The following is a 16992-nucleotide window of genomic DNA, read 5'->3' as shown; positions in this document are numbered from 1 at the left end:
ACAAGGAAGCAGAGGAGAGAGGAAACAAGGAAGAGACCTGAGACGTCCTTTTCCGTTTTGATGAGCTGCAGCTCTGTGACCCTGTTAGAAGTAACCACATGACGGTTTATTAAAGGGAATCCTGCCACCTGTTGGACACACTTGTGCGCTTCAGTTTTGATAGATCAGTTAGTTCAAACAAACAATCAGTCCTGAGCTCACAGTTTGATCCAAAGTTTGAGTTTTAATGAGTTCAGAAAAGAAATGGTACAAAGTATTACTCCTGAAAACACCCGGTAATACCCTTTACCACACATTACTCACACACACATTTAGAACAGGATCATGTTAGGCACAAAGTGGGTGGAAGGTGTACAGTGTGTGTGTTAGATAGCTTCTGTCAGTACTTTTGATTGAATCCGTCACCCAGCCCCTTGTCTTTACAGTCCTCTCATGCTTCCTCCCTTTCAAAATAAACATATTATTAGCATCTCTTTGTTTTATAAAAGCAGCATGGCAGAGAGAAGAAACTTTAACTGTCAACTTTCCTGCTCCTGCCCTCGTCTCTGTCAGTTTGGTTACAAACGACGATAAGGAGGGAAGCATTAGAAACTGTTTCAGACATGGCCCGTGTATTTTAAAATTCTAATGCCCTTCTCTCACTTTGCTTGGTCCTGGTTCAGCCCGGGGGTCACTTCACGAGCAGTTTGGCAGGACTGAAGTGTCCCAGGTTCTCACAGGACTTGATCCAGCGCTGGACATTCGCTGGAGTGGAGGAGACGGAGCCACTCTGTAGCACGCAGCAGTAGCAGGCGACGTCCGCGAGGGAGAGCTCAGACCCGGTGAGCCACGGGTTGCGGCCCAGAGCGGAGTTGAGGGCCCGGAGGACGGCGGCCCGCTCCTTGGAGCTGCCCTCCGCCAGCTGGAAGAAGGCTATGTCCACCCAGTTATCAACCAGTGTGGCCTGAGCCGGGTCACTGGGGTACGGCGCCATCAGCTTGAAGAGGAAACGTGCAACGTTGGCCTCACCCTCGATGGGACACATGTTCTGCACACTGAACTTCATCTGCAGTTTGGGGACTGTAAAATGAACAAAAAGTTAAACTAATGATAAACAAAGTCATTTACAACCTTTAGATCAAGTAAGAATGCCAACTATTGACAACACCACAACCTGAAGTTTCTGTGCAGTTAACTCTAGTACCATCTCTCCTTTTGCCTCGGGGAGTCCTGCTAGCTACAGTACTGTGCTCTCAGCCTACAGTTTAATTGATAGGTGTGAAATACAGACCCACAGCCTGCGACTAATTTGACTAGAGTCACGCTGCTCACCTGTTGTCTTTAATTGAGCAGCCTTTCAATCAAACCAGCACTCTACAAGGTTTTTTTTATTGAATATTAAACCACTGTTTTCTATTAATATACAATTATATCCTAATGAAGGAGAAAAGCCGTTAAAAAGTTACATCACCAGCCTGGTCTGTGTCGCTGTGTATCCCAGCATGCTTTGCAAAGCAGCATCTTGCACAACACAATGACTGGGAGTGAATTTTAGGTCTTGAACTGGGTGAGGATGGCGGCTGCATTTGCAGTCATGACAGCTCATGTCTCCACATTTTATACCAGTTTATTGGTCGTGCTGGTACATAGGTGCCAGCCCACTTTTTGGATCAAAAAATAGGTATTAAAAGTGCGTCTTGTAAACCAGATTTTAGGGTGAGTGCGAAGCTTGTAATGTTTAGTAATTAAATGACTGATACACAAAGATAATTTAAGTATTTACCAATTTTCAAATGACTTAATTCAAAAGCATAATAAACCATAAATGTAATCAAGCATAAGAGGTGTTGAGCACAAAAAGACGATTTTTGTTTTAAAATATGTCCATCCTTGCATCCTTAAAGGAGCAATATGCTACTATGACACCTAGTGTTTAAAATGGGTATTGCAGTCAAAAATCAAAACATTGGAGAGAACTGTCTCCCCCCTGCCCCCTCCTCTCTAGAGTCGATGCAAATGGGGGTTTCCATGTCCCGAAAACGGAAGCTTCAGTGTTTAGCCAGCTCTGCATCGGTCTGTAAACCTTTCTGTGTTCTAACCTCTCTCCATTTTTCAAAAGCATCTCCAATATTGATCCTAGTTTGAGCACGTTTCTGCTCGTGGAGCTTATTAGAAACATGCAGAGGCTTTTTAGGTCAGGTACAATCATTTCTATCTGAACCACTTCTCTTGCTCCGCTTCCATCGCTGCAACACCTGTTGGTTTGACCTGATAACTGCTCTCATATCTGACAAACCGAGGGGCGTCCAAAACGACTGTGTGGGGGTGCCTTAAAACCGCCTACCTTCTCTGGTCCAGAAAAAACATTCAGGACCAGAATCTAAACTTAGGAGGACATACAGGCTGCTGCATTGTTGTCTTATTACTGACATTATTCAAAAGACACACATTCACTACATCACACAGTAAAAAAGCCTCTCCTCTCCTCTAATGGCTTGATGTCTTATTTCAGTGTTCATTGTATGGTACAATTACTTTGGCATAGTTAAAGGAGTTGTAATCAGTTGCCTCTGTGACTGTGCCTTACCGTCTTTCCATATGAGAGTGAAGCCCAGCTGAAACAAGTTGCGGGAGTAGCTGTCTGCGTGGCTGGGTCCGAGGCAGGACAGGAGCTGTTGTGGCACGTTGCTGACCGAGGAGTGGACGTGGACGGTGGAGAGCACCCGGTAGCGTTGACACAGCAGGCTGTGGAGCACCAGCAGAGTCAGGGGGGGCTGTGCAGGGTTGGCGTTGATGACGATGTCCCGCAGAGCACCGAGGTCCTGATGACATGATGGAGATAAAAAGAGGTAAAGAGGAGCAGCATCCAAAATAAACAAAGTGCTACGGCATGTATCTGCTTTAAAAAGGTCAATACAGTCTGCACAAACAGACTCTAATCGGTCCACACCCACATGTCTCTTTGAAACACATTCCAATTATGAGCAGGTTGTTCATGTCAGAGTTGTTTTCCCAACTTGTAATGACTTCTTGTGAAGGGTGTGATCAGGTAAACAACTCAAGACTGCACTCTACATACTCAAGATTTACCTTTTTTCTCTTCCCAGAAGACAATCCGTATTTTGTAAAGTTGTCAAAATGTTTGTTTTGTGGATACTTTTTGATACCACGTGTTTCAAAGCAATAAGATCTCCATAATTCAAGTTATCAATAGCAGCAAAACGTACCAAGGCCTTAAAAAGACCAAAATAGTGAAAAATATGACTCTTGCAAGCAAACTCCCGCACTCTGTCTGAATACATACATCTGAAATGTTTCTGTACCAAAATGTTGCAAATGTATTGGTGCAGCTGACAGTTTGCTTGCAATTTCTAATCATTAAAACAAATAATTACCCGTTGTTGGGTACATCTGACTTTTTTTTCTCATGGTGTTGAAACAGGTATCAGTGTGGTTTGATTATTATTAGAATCATATCTGAGTTTCACATTCTGGTATCATGACAGCACTAGTATTCTGTGTCTTACAAAACACTCAGGGTGGAATTGGGCCTCTTTGATAGAAACAAATGCTTTCCTTTATTTTAGTACAAGTCTTTCTAGCAGCATTTAAATCCATTATTGACAATGGAGAAAATCTATAAGTATGCAACCTACTCCCCAAAAAAGCTGATTCCATGCGACATTGTTTTTGTATGAGTATAATTTCTCAAATCCTGCGATTTCCCACTTATCCAATCCGGCCATTGAATGCATGTCTTGTTGCAAAATTGCAAATTATGTGATGAAGGTTTAGGTCTGATGTTTTCTCTTTCTTTGCTGTTGCCTTTGTCCGGGCTGTGTCAAGAGACTTTGTATACAAACAGGAGTGTTACCTGTTAGGAAAAGGTAAAATGTACTATAAGTCCTAGATTCAGTTCATGCCTGGATGTAGAGCAGGCTAGTATGGTTCTCATTTGATCGATCACCTTGCCCAGAACTGTGTCCAGATCTGTGACGCCTTTAAAGGTTGAAGGGATGGGACTATGGGAGGAGAGGCAGCTGCTGACAGTTAGGTCCAGGTCGGCATCGGGGGTGGTCACCGTCTTGGCCAGGCCGTCCACAGCAGCTTTCAGCTCGTACAGTTTTCTCAAGATCTCATCCTGCCGGGCCTCCAGAGCTCTGACTGCTGGGTCCACCTCGCCATTCTGCAGAGAGGAGGAGAGAACTACATCATGAAGGGAGTTTACAGTTTTAAATATTTCAGAAAGACCTTTAAGCTGTTCTAAATCCAGGGTTGAAACTGTTTTTTTCTACAATTGAATGTCCTTGGAAATGTAACATTGATACAGTATTTATAACATATTAAACATAATCCCAGTGTTGAGATCAGCCCTGGTATAGAGTAAGGGTCTCCTGTATACAGCTGTGTCATCATTAAGACACTTCTGTTATCATTTCTTTCAGTGTCAGTCTTAGTAAACTCCTCAAACAATCCCCTGGATTTTAAGCTTTGAATATGTTGTAGAGTTCTGCAGTAATTGTTGCATCAGCCAGAAGTGAAGCTACTAATTGTACTAGCATGCTAAATTAGCCGGCTAGTTTAGCTAAAGGGAGCTAATGCTAATACGACGCGCGAGATTAAAATGTATGAACAGGTGAAAAACTAAACGAACTACAGGAGGAAACACCTGCTAACATGCTAACATGATGCTAACCTGTTGACAAAATGAACCCAGTCCAAATGAAATCAGTTCACAGTTACCTGAAGCGCGTGCTCAGATGTGCAGCTGTTCCCATGCTGCGCGTGGATATTTGGTAACTTGTACATGCACGTTGGTAAATCTACCTTTACGTGACTTCCACTGACGGGCTTTACCTGGTACATGGCGGGTGACGGTTAGTGGCCTACTGTCACAAATACACGGTTAAAAACAGAAACCTGGACACAGGTGTGTCTCTCTGTTGACAGGCAGCAGCAGCGGCTACCGACGCTCGACGCTGACACGCAGGAAAGAGGCCGCAGTGACATCACATCCGGTGAAGCTAACGATGCGTTCAGGTGTTAAAGAAATAATCGGAAAACTACTAAAAGCACTTTTGCGAATAATTGGAGTGCAATTACAGATTAATTGATATTACTAAACACATGTTTAAAAGGTTGTAACTTAGTCTGACCCCTTTTCCAGAGGTCTACGAGCCTATTTTTCATTTATAGATTTTCTTTACCCCTTTTTATTTTTTTCTTTGTACTTGAGATAATTATTTTTTGGTTCAGTGTCTTAACTACGGGAGGTGTGATTGCTGTCAATTTTGTATTGATATTCTAAAATGTTAAGTACTGTCAATATATGTTACAAATAAAGAACATTTAGAAAAATAAATTATCAGAAAAAATAGTTACCGAATGGAAAAGTTAAACGGAACTGCCCTCCTAAAATCGAAGCAACAATTTTACATGCTGAAAAACATTTGGGTTATCATGATTCCCCAGATAAAAGAGATTAATTTAAAATCTTGAGGGTATACATCCAGTGACGTGTTGCAAAAGCGATAAGGATTTGAAACCTTTAGTTGTGTGTTTTGTGAAAACTACAGATAATTTATTTAATTTTTGAAGACTGGCTTTACCCAAAGTTTTCCAAGCTAAACTGGATTGATCATGGACAATAAGAAGGATGATTGTTTTGTGTGAACACTGTTCTTATTCTTGAACATTTTATACACACAAACCCAGGTTTCCTAGTTTTTAATGAACATCTGTCTTACATAAAAACACAAGAAATAATTATTATTGTAGAATAATACAACAAACAATAAAAACCCTAGTTCTTAAAGACTGTTTTATAAAGACTAGATTTTGTATTATGTTGCCTTCATTTTTTTAATTAGGCTAAAAGGTAGGTAACCATACGTGACGTCATTTTACGCCGAAAATGGCGGACGGAAGTAAATGTTGTGTTGATACAAAACTTTTAATGAATCAGTGCATCTGTATTTGTCCACATATTGTAGTTTCTTTTCGCTCAGAGTAACTTGCACAAGGCTTTGAGGACTCAACATTTTCTCTTTTATTATTCATTTTGTTTCAACATAAGGACTGAAAGTTTGGACTTAAACGCACTTAAATCGGAAGAAGTCTAATCTATTGGAAATCCGAGCGTCCGAGGTGCACTTGAATGCAGCAGAAAAAAAACTAGACTCCAGTGAAAGGTGAGTTTTATTGATTCGTTTGGAATTAACCAACGGGAGCTTTTAATCTTGGTTGTTATGACACCCACACAGCTGTGCTAAAATCATCCAGATGTTACAAAAACATTAACGTCTGACGTCACCACATTGCTCTCTGAATGTTTCACCGCAAACGCACTAGAGGACGCCACAGTGTTATTTCTCACTGCAAGTGCAATGCAAGAGGTGAGCAGTAAACAGAGGAGCTGTTCACTCTGCTATGAACCTAACAACAACAACAGAATCAGTAACTGCAGGAGATGCATTCAAACATTTAGCTCCATGTGTGAATTTGTAAATATGATTTAGTTAAGGGACAATACCTGTAGGTTTTGTAACATCTAATTAAAGTGCAACCGAGTGCAGTGTATAGGTCTTTTGCTGTTGCTTATTTGCAATCCTTGTCCCTGGTTAGGTTTTTAGGAAATAACACACACCATACCACAAACTGTAAAATAGACATAAAGACTGAAAATTAGAGCAGACAAAGATAGGCAGCGACATAGATGCAAAAAAGACTGACAGTAAAGTCGACATAGATAGGCAGACTGATAATAATGACAAGAAATAAGAATTATGAACAAACTCAAAGGCAAGAGGAGTAAAATGACTTTCCACGTGTTTGAGTCCTTCAAAAGTTTACAGTACAGTTGGAGCGGCTGTGACTTAGTGGAGGACTTTGACCTGGCAGCTCGGCTGAGGTAATCGCCAGATCTGATGTCCAGACTAAGACCAGAGCGAGAAACTGAGACTGCGGAGGGAGCTGAAACCTGACAGTGCACAGTAGGTGTTTAAATCATGTAGGAACAAGGGACTTGAAGTCTGTCAATCTGCAGGATGCGGGGCTGACATGGGCCGTGTAGGTGCTTGTCTTACTGGGTCACTGATTGGCCAGCGGGATTTTTCAAAAACTTTCCCTGGACTTCTATACTCTGCCTCAAAGGAATAGTTGGACATTGAGGGAAATACGCTCCAATTATAAGTCAAACAATCAATGTTATTATTCTCGTTAACACACATGGTGAGACCAGAAGGTTGAGACCATTTTGGTTATGATTCAAATATCTAAATTTATATACACACACACAGAAAATACTTTATGTTCAGGTGTGTACAACTGTCCTGCATACAGGTGGTGTATTCTTTGTATATTACTCATTAAACAGACTGATGGCAGCTAAAGAGAGAAAGGACTTCCTGTCCTGTACCTGATTGGTACCTGACTTCAGCTCATGGACAAACACTGCTCCTATTTAACGATAACATTCCTTCAATGTTTTCCTTTAATAGCCGAGCCTCATTCACCAAAAGTATCCTTTTAAAAAACATTCAACAATGATTACAAAGAAGGCGTTTTGAGCTTTTTTTCTTAATCTTTAAATATCTCTAGAGTATCGATATCAATAAGCAGTATTGGTATGGATAAAATCTCACTGATAGGAGGCCTATAACTTAGCTGTGACTAATGTGAGGGAACATAAAAGAGAGTATCATCACAGGAAGTAGTTTTAATCTCTGTTGATGAAAATGTTATCCAAACCAGCCCATAAGGAGGAAGACGCTTGTAAGTAAGATTTTTTTATAAATGCAGTGTGTTTAGCTGACTCTCTGTTTGCATCTACTTCACTTTTTAGATGTTGTAAGATGTTTACTGACTGAGCTCTACCTCAGCACAACCATTCTTCAGCCGTCCGCCTCCCAACCCGGCAGTTTCGCCTCGATTATTGAGCTCGTCAAAAGTTTTTTGTCCCGGGTGACTCTCGCCATCTTATCTGATTGTGCCTTCTCATTTGGGAAAAGTCTGCAAAGTACCCGTCTGCTGCCGCACGACAGCCATTACTGTGTCTGCCCCGTGAGTCAGCACATGTAGCAGCTGCTCGGGGGCTTTAAGGAGGGTGTGGCTTTTTAGTTCAAATTGCAAACATTGAATTAGTTAATAGCTTCTAAAAACCTGTCAAAAAGCAGATATGTAAACAACGAGCTGGAGCTACAATGGAAGTGGATTTCTAGAAAATCGCTTTCCACGAGCGCCCTGCTGTGTGTATCCGGGGTGGCCATTGATACGTGCTTTTCCCATCATTCATTAATGAAGGGAAGCTGCACGCAGACATCATAAGTAGAGGCTCAGGACTAATGCTTGTTGGGGAACAGAGGCAGTGCTGTCATCCCCTGCATTATGGATAGAGTTCCTGCGCTGAGCTCACAAAGCCCATTCAGTCATCCTAACGCGCCAGTTAAATCTTTCACGACGTTCCTCCCTGTTCAGACTATCGGGTAGCAACATCTCTGATACCTTTAAGCTCAGTTTGTTATCAGTTAAAGATGGGACGCACATTAAAGTTTCACACAGACTTAATCAGTAAGGTGAGCCTGACACTCCTTTCTTGATATGAGTTTTTGGTGACAATGAAGCGAGGGCATCAATTATTGAAGTTGACGAGCAGGGGAGGCCGATGTGTTCATCCTAAAGAGAGATGCACGCTGCAGCACACTAAAATGTTCCTAGAGGTGTCTTTGCTTGAGTACTTCTTTGATTGGTTCATACTTTGTTACCTGATGCTACAACCTGACATAACAGGGTGACTTCTGCAACTACTTCTACTATTTGCGCAGCCCTTGTTGATATTGTTCGATTTGGGGTCAGCCCTATGTTCCCACAGGGTAGGGTTAGGATAAGTTACCCTCACCCTAACTGATACAAATTTATGAAAAAGGAAATGTGGGAACGTAGGCACGCTCCCGTTCGATTTTACTCGCAACGTGTTGAAGTTTTGTGACAACCCTACAAGGTACCTGGATTATTCAATCCCACCTTTGCAGCACCAGAAGTCCACTGCACTCAGATTAACTGGTTATAAAACATGATGTGTTACTGAGGAGCTTTTGGTGAGAAATAAAGCATTCCTGCTATTTAGAAACACATAGGTACTGTCACAAAAGCTAACATGCTATATTCTAGAATTAGCTCATAATAATATTTTCACTGCAATATTGAATGATGTTATCACACATCACAGATTTTCCTCATATCCTGCAGGCCTGGTCTCCTGTCACAACTATTGCAAATGGCAATATATGCATAAACTTATATAACACAAAAGCTGAATTGCTGCCGTCTGTCATATTTCCCACATTTTCTCAGATATCACAAAGACATTATTGTCCTGTCAGAGGTACGTTCTCCCAGACACATCGCTCCAGCCTCTCTCTCTATGTCTCTCTGTCTCTCTCTCACTCTCTCTCTCTCTGTCTCTCTGTCTCTCTCTCTCTCTGTCTCTCTGTCTCTCTCTCTCTCTGTCTGCCTCTCTCTCTCTCTCTCTCTCTCTCTCTGGGTCCCTCCCTCTCTGCCCTTCAGTCCAGGTAATCTGCCTGTCACATCATCTTGTTCTGCTGTCCCACAGCTGCACATCCAGCAGTCAGCGTCGACCTGCTGGCTCACGTTTCCTTCCTGTTTTACTCTTCGCCTCCCCTGACCCGCAGGGGTCACGGCTCCATTGTGTGTCCTCCGGCTTGTGTTACCGACTGGCTTCCCCAACCTTGTCCTGCTTTCAGTTGTGTACCCCAACCCGTTGTGCACCTTCACCCCATGCCTGCAGGATCAGAAAGTGAAAACAGCAGATATAGATAAATGGTGATCTAATTAGCACTGTGTTTGTCGATGCATGACTGATTGACAACATGTCTGTAAAAGTAGCTGGTTAACACTCTCCGACATGCATTGGGAGAAGACAAAATATCACAATATTTTGCATGGCAGTGCTACACAGAACCCAGATATCAAATGTATTGCACTGTTTTGTATCCTACCAGGCCATATCATATCGTATTCAGTGTTTCCCCCTAGGTTTACAGCGTTGGGGGGGTGGGGACATGCCGACACGACGACACAAACACTTGAAGGAATCTTGGTGTTACTTTTTAATGACAGCTGTCCTTTTCTATCGGAAAGGTATCCTTAAATGACTCCTTTCCCTGATTTCTGACTCTATCCACTATCCTATCTCTACAATAAAGGCCCAAAAAGCCCAAAAATAAATCTTCAAAAAAAAAAAAAAAATGTTTAAAATAGTCACCAACTTTACGTATTAAAATGCAAAATAAATCATTGCTTGGCTTCATCGCATTCATGTCATCCTGGAGACAATGAATTTTATGACATGACAAGGTACATAGAATAATAAAACACTTCAACACTATAGCACCTTTCATACTTAAAGTGCAGCTTGGCGTGCTTCAGACTAGAAAGTAATCACACAATGAAAAGGACAACATGGACATTATAACAAGACCAGAATGCCATGATTATTAGAAAGTGAAACCCCATAGATTATAACAGGATAAATATTAAATGTAAAATACAGTTAAAGGTGTATTTTATGAAAATAAGGGCAGCATGGCCGCATTGCGTATCAAAATAAAAAGAAACCAGCATGTATCATGAAAATGAGCTAAAGGCCAAAGTGAGGAGATGTGTTTATTGTTTCTTTTTTAAGGTACTGATCGATGAAGGCCTGTAAACACTCTTAAAGCCTCTGTCATTATCGCAGCACGTCATCAGAATCAAGCAGCAATAGCTCTGACTTCACATGTTGCACTTATGAGCACGACTTCATGCTAATAGCAGGGTTCACCTCGCAGCAGTGAGCAGCAGGTGTCTTTCACTAATGATCAGGTTCTCTCTGTGATAAACAGGTAATTGACATGACGCTCAGGTGGAACCGCTGGAGGAACGTGTGGCACTCTGCATTTTGGCGCCTCTAGTGCTCGGGTAAACAGTGAGGTAGTTGTTAATTTAAATCCAGAGAATCCGCTAAATGCAGAGACTGGGAGAAGCTGTGTGCTATTTAAAGTGTGCTGCAGGGAGGAGAGAGGCGATGTTTTTATGAGAACTGATGGGCTTAATAAAATGATTCTTGAATATACATTCTGTGCAAACTTTTCCTGAGCTGACTAAGAAATGCATGTAAGAGCAGCAGTGTTTTATGCTTAATCAATCGATAAATAAACTCAATATCAAACGAGCCACTTAGGAAACTTGACACTAAATCTTACACAGGATGAACATTTAAAAATAAATTCCAGGCACTCATAACGTTTTCAGACCTTTAAACGATACCAATACTTGTTTCAATACCACAGCAATAAAAATATAAAACCTGGTCACCTAATATTCTGTAACTTCTTGCTTTTAATTAACAAAAGACTCCTGCACACTGTCTGAATGGCTCAAAAGCATGCAAACGTCATATTTACAATTTAGACAGTACTCTCTGTCTTCAGCTTTTGGTGGAAATCATGACAGAAGAAGACGTTTTGGTACTTTCTGATACTATCGATCATTAATATAATGTATAATTTATAACCCCGTGGTATCAAAAGTCAGGTAGTATCAGAGTATTTAGTATGTTGATTATGAAAGTCGATTTTCTTTTTAGCACCTGGAAATAAAAATACACCTTCCCTTGTGCCTTCCTATACTTGCCCGTACTCTTCATGTACCCCAAGTTCTTATGAAACAAACGTACAAATAATGACTCAGATATTCAGAATAACAACTAGAAGACAAACTCAACCACCACATCCCTAAAACAAAGAGACAATAAAAGAAAAATGTTTAAATAATCAGTTATTACTAAACAATGCCAATAGCTTCAACAATAATCAAGCTCTGAGCTATAGCATTCTGCTGAGTTTGCATTTCCATTACACAAGCATAAATACACACACACACACACACACACACACACACTGATGCATTCATTAACAGCATCTCTGATGTGCGTGTGTTTGATATGCAGAATCATGTGTGTTTGCATGAAGGTCCGTCTGAGTCTGACCTCATATTTGATTTTTTGCAAATGCTTCGGGTTTTGTTTTCCTATCTGTGTGCGTGTGTGTGTGTGTGCGTGTGTTTGTTTGTGTGTGTGTGTGTGTATGTGTGTGTGTGTGTGTGTGTGTGTGTCTGAGCAGCACCGAGGTTCAGCTGGGTTTATTTACAAAGCTGAGGTCAGGTGTCACTCGATCCAGCCACAGTGACACTCAGGTGGTCATCAAGGTCACCTCCCCTGCTTTTTCACTGCGCTAGCTCTGTGACTCACACACACACACACACACACACACACACACACACCTGTACTGTACATACTGTACATCTCAAACAGAAACCCTGTGTTTTCAGGACACGTCTCACTTCTCACCTGTCTGGCCCTTGGCCTCATTTACTGCTGGATGAGGGTAAGATTAAAGGACGCAGTGAAGGGCGTGTGAATGTGTTTTTGCTTGTGTGCTTGTTTTGTGTATTGGAACATCTGGATCAGTGTCATATTTAGATTCCCAATTCTAATATCGTCATACCATCTTGTGCATCACCAAACTCATCGTGCCACCTGGTGACATCTTGAACTGCAGAAGACCCACAGAAACACACAAAATATAACACTTGAATAGAATAATGAAAACAAAAAAATGAACAAAGGAAAAGAGCCACAGGAGTTGGATTTTATTCTTTTATTTCTCAGTAATTTGGTAAATTTAGTGTACATTTATTTGGGAAATACAGCTTTACGATCGGTCGAAAAACCGAAAAGTAAAAAAAAAAAAAAAAGCACAACAAACATGATGAGAGTGTGTTTGTCTGTGGAACTGAGCGAGTCTGACAAATTAAATGTTTGATCTAACCAGAAAGTGGAATGTGATCGACTAAATCTAGAAGAGCCCTTGAAGCTGTGGAACAGGGAGAAGGACGGGGTCAGATTGAGATGAAGAGACGATGGAGTCGAGTCGTTTAGGACAAGACCAGGGCCTGAAACTCTGTGGAGAAAAACAGAACAGCATAAGATGGATGATCATCAGCCTAACACATGCCTCAATAGAGCTAGAACAATGATGCTTAACACTACATTTCTAATAATAGTCGGTTATAACCCAAGAAATAAATTAACTCATCAGCAAATCAAAAATTGGAAAGTAGTGTCGTGGTGCAAGTTTTGAGGCCCGTTGCATCCACCCATGCTTCGGTTGGATACTTTCATTTTGAATACAGGGCACTGAAAGTGTGCAGTGTTTTTCATCTCTTATTTTACCAGTGGAATGTATGGTTGTCTGTCTTCCTCTAACTTAATGACCCAGAACAACCAGACCTTTTGTTGGGGGGTTTACAACAAGTGAAGTTCCTTTTGCATTAGAAAATCGCCAAAGTAGAAAATAGATTTTTTTTCTTAAGCCGCAGGTATTCTCACCGTTTGCTCCGATCCGCCCATCGCTGTCGCCATCAGCAGCACACAGGAAAGCCTTGGTCTCCTTGTCCGTCAGAATGCGAGCCCCGGGGGAAAACCTCTGGAGGACAAACCTGCCGTGCACCGAGACAGAAAGGCAAAAGAGTCAGAGGTGTGTTTTAATGGAAACACAGCAATAACCACAACAGCAGATAACAGGATTTAACACAATGGTTCAATGTGCTCTTATTGGACAAAAGGAATCATCTAAATGTGCACAGGTAACATTACATTTTAACTTAGTTATAGGTCTGTAAAATCACACATGATTTAATACAGCAATGAAGTTTAGGAGTATGAAGATCAGTGTTTATATATACACACAGGTTAATCAAAAGCAGCAGCAAGAAAACAACGTGTGCTGAGAGTGGAATATGCAAGTCATATTAAATGTTGAGGACAACAAGCCTGCACAGTTACTACATTTCTGCAGGCTTGTCAGAGTGTCTCACAATGTCCACACTCTAACAGCCCGTCCTGAGAGTTGAATGTTCTCATGGGGATTCATGTGTTTGTTCTGTTTAACATAGTATGAAAAGCAATGTGTCCTCTATGCCCTGTCAGCAATGAAAAACTTGTAAGTCTTAAGAGTGTTTGGCATCCCCCGCCCGTCCCTGAATTCCTTCTGGTGCAGCAGAATTTAAAAAAGAAAAAAAACCTCACAGGGAAGGTGAAAGAAGTCTAATCTTTTATCCATTTGAAAAAAAAAACCCTCGCTCACTCACTTGAGCTCTTCCTCCTCAACAAATCCGCTGGCATCGTTGTCTATGATCCCAAAAACCTTCTTCACATCCTGGGGGCTCTTCTTGTTGAGGCCGCACAACTGGAAAAACTTTTTTGGGCAGAAGGAGTCTGGCGCTGGGGGAGGAAGGATAAAGAGCACAGTGAGGAAACACACACACAGGATCCATTTCAATCATTAGGATTTAAAGGACTTTAAAGGTCTATATATCTCATCATAACTAGAATTAAAAGTCTTGAGTAATAATATTCAGCTAATCCTCAAACTGTTCATATCAGTCTAAGTTGTTTGAACAAGATGCCATGTGTCTGATAAGGTGTTATTAAGTGTGATGAGGTAGAGTCTCCTGCTGTTAATACTACACCTCAATGCTCTCTAAGGAGTTTGTTTCAGCTTTTTAGAGGTTTGAGGGGCCAGTTTTCATCATCGGCCACCTCCAGTAATAAGTCTAAATCTTCATTTATACCCTCGAACAAAGCCTTTACTGTGTGCTCAACTCAACTCTATGACTGTATGCATCTTTAATCTCGACAGTCTCAGACTATCATGTACACGCAGCAGGGCTCCAGAAGATGTAGGCTGTACGGTATAGCATAAGAGAGAGAAGTAATGATATTGGTGGAAGACGATACCTTGGCAGTCCTTGATAGCACTGTCGATGGCCTCAGCGGAAAGGATAGATGAGAGCGACATTTTATTCCTGCATGTAGGGAGACAAGCGTGGTGAATTATTAACACAATTACCCAGGAACAGGAGCAAACTTGCGCACTTGTCACTGATGGAGAGCTGAAAAGGTGTGCAGGTAACGATGCTGCTCAAATAGGTCCTACATTTTCATAAAGATGTAAAGAAAGTCAGCGTGGAAATACTGTTAAAAACACTCCACTGTCTCTTACGCACAGGTTAAACGTTGCAGTAGCTTCTTTGGCAAAAAATGCGCATAACTCTCCCCTTTACGCACGCAATTATTCCACCTTTAATCAAACTAGGACGAACTTAAAGTGCTCTGAGTAAAAGCGTAGAGGAGCCAGAGAATCTGCAAAAACTTTAAAACAGCAAAAATAAGAAAGCAGCAACTTTCCTTTCAAACAGCAAACCTCCCAAGAATCCACTCAGTAACTTACCGTGTTGTGGGGGGGTTCTCGTCCGGTTGGTGATCCAGCAGAAAGGTAAGGCTGTGTGTGGTGACTGCTTGTCTGTCAAGGCGGATTTATATAGGTCTGATTGCAGTGACAATGGGGATTGCTTGAGTTACCTGTCTGTGGATCAAGTTCTAACTGCCCGCCCCTGATCCAATTTCTCTGCTAACTAATTAACCTTCACTGTTTATAACGCCCGTGGACACGGAGACCGGACCGTGGACATCTGTAACGCCCTTGTAAATAGCAAATTAAGTTAATAAGCGCATTCTTCTCCCCCCACACACCACTCCCTCCTGTCACCCCTCCCTCCCTCCCTCCTCCTCTCACCTCTAGAATTATACAGTACAGTAAATGCAGGGAGACTCTAATGTAACTGCAATCTCTCTCTCGCTCTCATTTTTCTCCCTCCCTTGCTGTTTCTTTTTCTCTTTCCTCCCCCCTCCTCCTCCCACCTTTTCATGCAGATATCCTTTTACAGGCAGCAGTCCCAAAACGAGCACATCTGAGCCACATCCTACTTCAAATTTGCCCCTATCACTAGAGGTGAGTGATGTAGAAATATAAGGTCACCTTTCATGTGCGTATTTTGTTGTTCTTTTTGGCATTCTGCTGCGCTTCACCTGTCCAAATCTGGACCCATCCCCCTGCTCTGACCTCAACAGATGTGGGTTGAGATTATAACCAACCAAATCATCTGTAATATAATCCTTAAACTCGCATCACTCAATGTCAGGGACGCCGGTGCTCCTGAACCTCCCCACCCTCTGACATGGGAACAGTCTCGCCAAATTGCTTTGTCAACTCTGCTGATTAAGGGACACGAGGTCACCCTCCGCTGCTGAAAGCGTCCCCGTCCCGCCATGATGATGATGGTGATGATGGTGCATAATGTGCAGTGTCCCAGGTACTTACGTTCATCATTTAGAGAGAGGTCAGACATCTGACATTTTATGAGCTTCATTTCGACATGGAGTTCAATCTTTTTTTTTTGGTCACTAAGTTGTAGCCAGTTTGCCCAATTTGTCCACTTGCAAAATTACCAGTTCAGGTTGTCTTTTCGGAGGGCATCTGTGGCCCCCGGCGGGTGTGACACACAAACACATTCAGGGGTCATTAAGCAGAGTCCTGGGAGAGTGGTCACTGCAGCACACTGAGAGAAAGAAGGTTATTTCTCTCGATGATGTAGGTTGAATGAAAGTGTTTATATGCGGGATAGAGCAGCATCTTTTATGAGGAGGAGAGGGCTGGAAATGGTTTATCTGTTAGCATAGACATTGTTTCCAATCAATGCACACCATAATCAACCTGCAATAAATTGCACGAGCTGAATTAAAACCAGTCCGTGCGCTAAGGTCACCAGTGCTGACCCTTTACATCATGCATGCAGCCTCTACTTGTGTCACCTCCCAAAGTGTTCCCAAAATATCTGCAACCTGAAACTCAGGGGATATCCTCGGTTGCAACCAGAGGCAGGGGCACAGCATCCCCCCACCCCTCCGGACAGTCACCCAGCCTCCTGGCATCAGGAGTCAGGCACTCCTCGCGTCAGCTGGCGAGCGTGAAGTGCAGGTGATGCTGGCCTGGTGCTAAACTATCCTCTTGAACATTATTTAAAGGCCAAATTCCAAAACTTTTCTTCTGTACA

General features: G+C 42.1%; 2 protein-coding genes across 3 annotated transcripts; both read right to left on the bottom strand.

The window, feature by feature from the left end:
- Positions 1–203: 203 nt before the first annotated feature.
- aimp2 (aminoacyl tRNA synthetase complex interacting multifunctional protein 2) lies at positions 204–4979 on the bottom strand. 2 transcript variants are annotated; one of them, XM_061065555.1, is made up of 4 exons: positions 4807–4979; positions 3947–4165; positions 2567–2801; positions 204–1059 (listed from the first exon to the last, which is right to left on the bottom strand). In XM_061065555.1, exons 1-4 carry the CDS (start codon positions 4843–4845, stop codon positions 671–673), a joined length of 882 nt encoding a protein of 293 aa, XP_060921538.1. In that variant the 5' UTR covers positions 4846–4979; the 3' UTR covers positions 204–670. The 2 variants fall into 2 exon arrangements, with proteins under 2 accessions (XP_060921538.1, XP_060921537.1); XM_061065554.1 differs by having other exon boundaries at positions 4723–4978.
- A 7701-nt stretch (positions 4980–12680) lies between these two features.
- On the bottom strand, positions 12681–15573 carry pvalb8 (parvalbumin 8). The gene is made up of 5 exons (XM_061027101.1): positions 15330–15573; positions 14837–14904; positions 14188–14320; positions 13427–13536; positions 12681–12998 (listed from the first exon to the last, which is right to left on the bottom strand). The coding sequence occupies exons 2-5, from the start codon at positions 14895–14897 to the stop codon at positions 12973–12975; spliced, it is 330 nt and encodes a 109-aa protein (XP_060883084.1). The 5' UTR covers positions 14898–14904; positions 15330–15573; the 3' UTR covers positions 12681–12972.
- Positions 15574–16992: the final 1419 nt, after the last annotated feature.

Source organism: Labrus mixtus, chromosome 20, assembly GCF_963584025.1.
Source record: "Labrus mixtus chromosome 20, fLabMix1.1, whole genome shotgun sequence".
Taxonomy (NCBI): domain Eukaryota; kingdom Metazoa; phylum Chordata; class Actinopteri; order Labriformes; family Labridae; genus Labrus; species Labrus mixtus.
Note: the sequence above shows the minus strand (reverse complement) of the source record. Positions and strands in the feature narration are given on the sequence as shown.

Excerpts from the sequence above, each read along its gene's own strand:
- aimp2 (XM_061065554.1), bottom strand. The coding sequence starts at position 4,845 with ATGTACCAGGTAAAGCCCGTCAGTGGAAGTCACGTAAAGGTAGATTTA. Across the intron at positions 4,166-4,722 it reads CATCTGAGCACGCGCTTCAG|AATGGCGAGGTGGACCCAGC; the intron begins GTAACTGTGAAC and ends TCCTCTCTGCAG. Across the intron at positions 1,060-2,566 it reads CACTCTCATATGGAAAGACG|TCCCCAAACTGCAGATGAAG; the intron begins GTAAGGCACAGT and ends TTCATTTTACAG.
- pvalb8 (XM_061027101.1), bottom strand. The coding sequence starts at position 14,897 with ATGTCGCTCTCATCTATCCTTTCCGCTGAGGCCATCGACAGTGCTATC. Across the intron at positions 13,537-14,187 it reads GTTGAGGAGGAAGAGCTCAA|GTTTGTCCTCCAGAGGTTTT; the intron begins GTGAGTGAGCGA and ends GGTGCACGGCAG. Across the intron at positions 12,999-13,426 it reads TGGGCGGATCGGAGCAAACG|AGTTTCAGGCCCTGGTCTTG; the intron begins GTGAGAATACCT and ends TTTTCTCCACAG.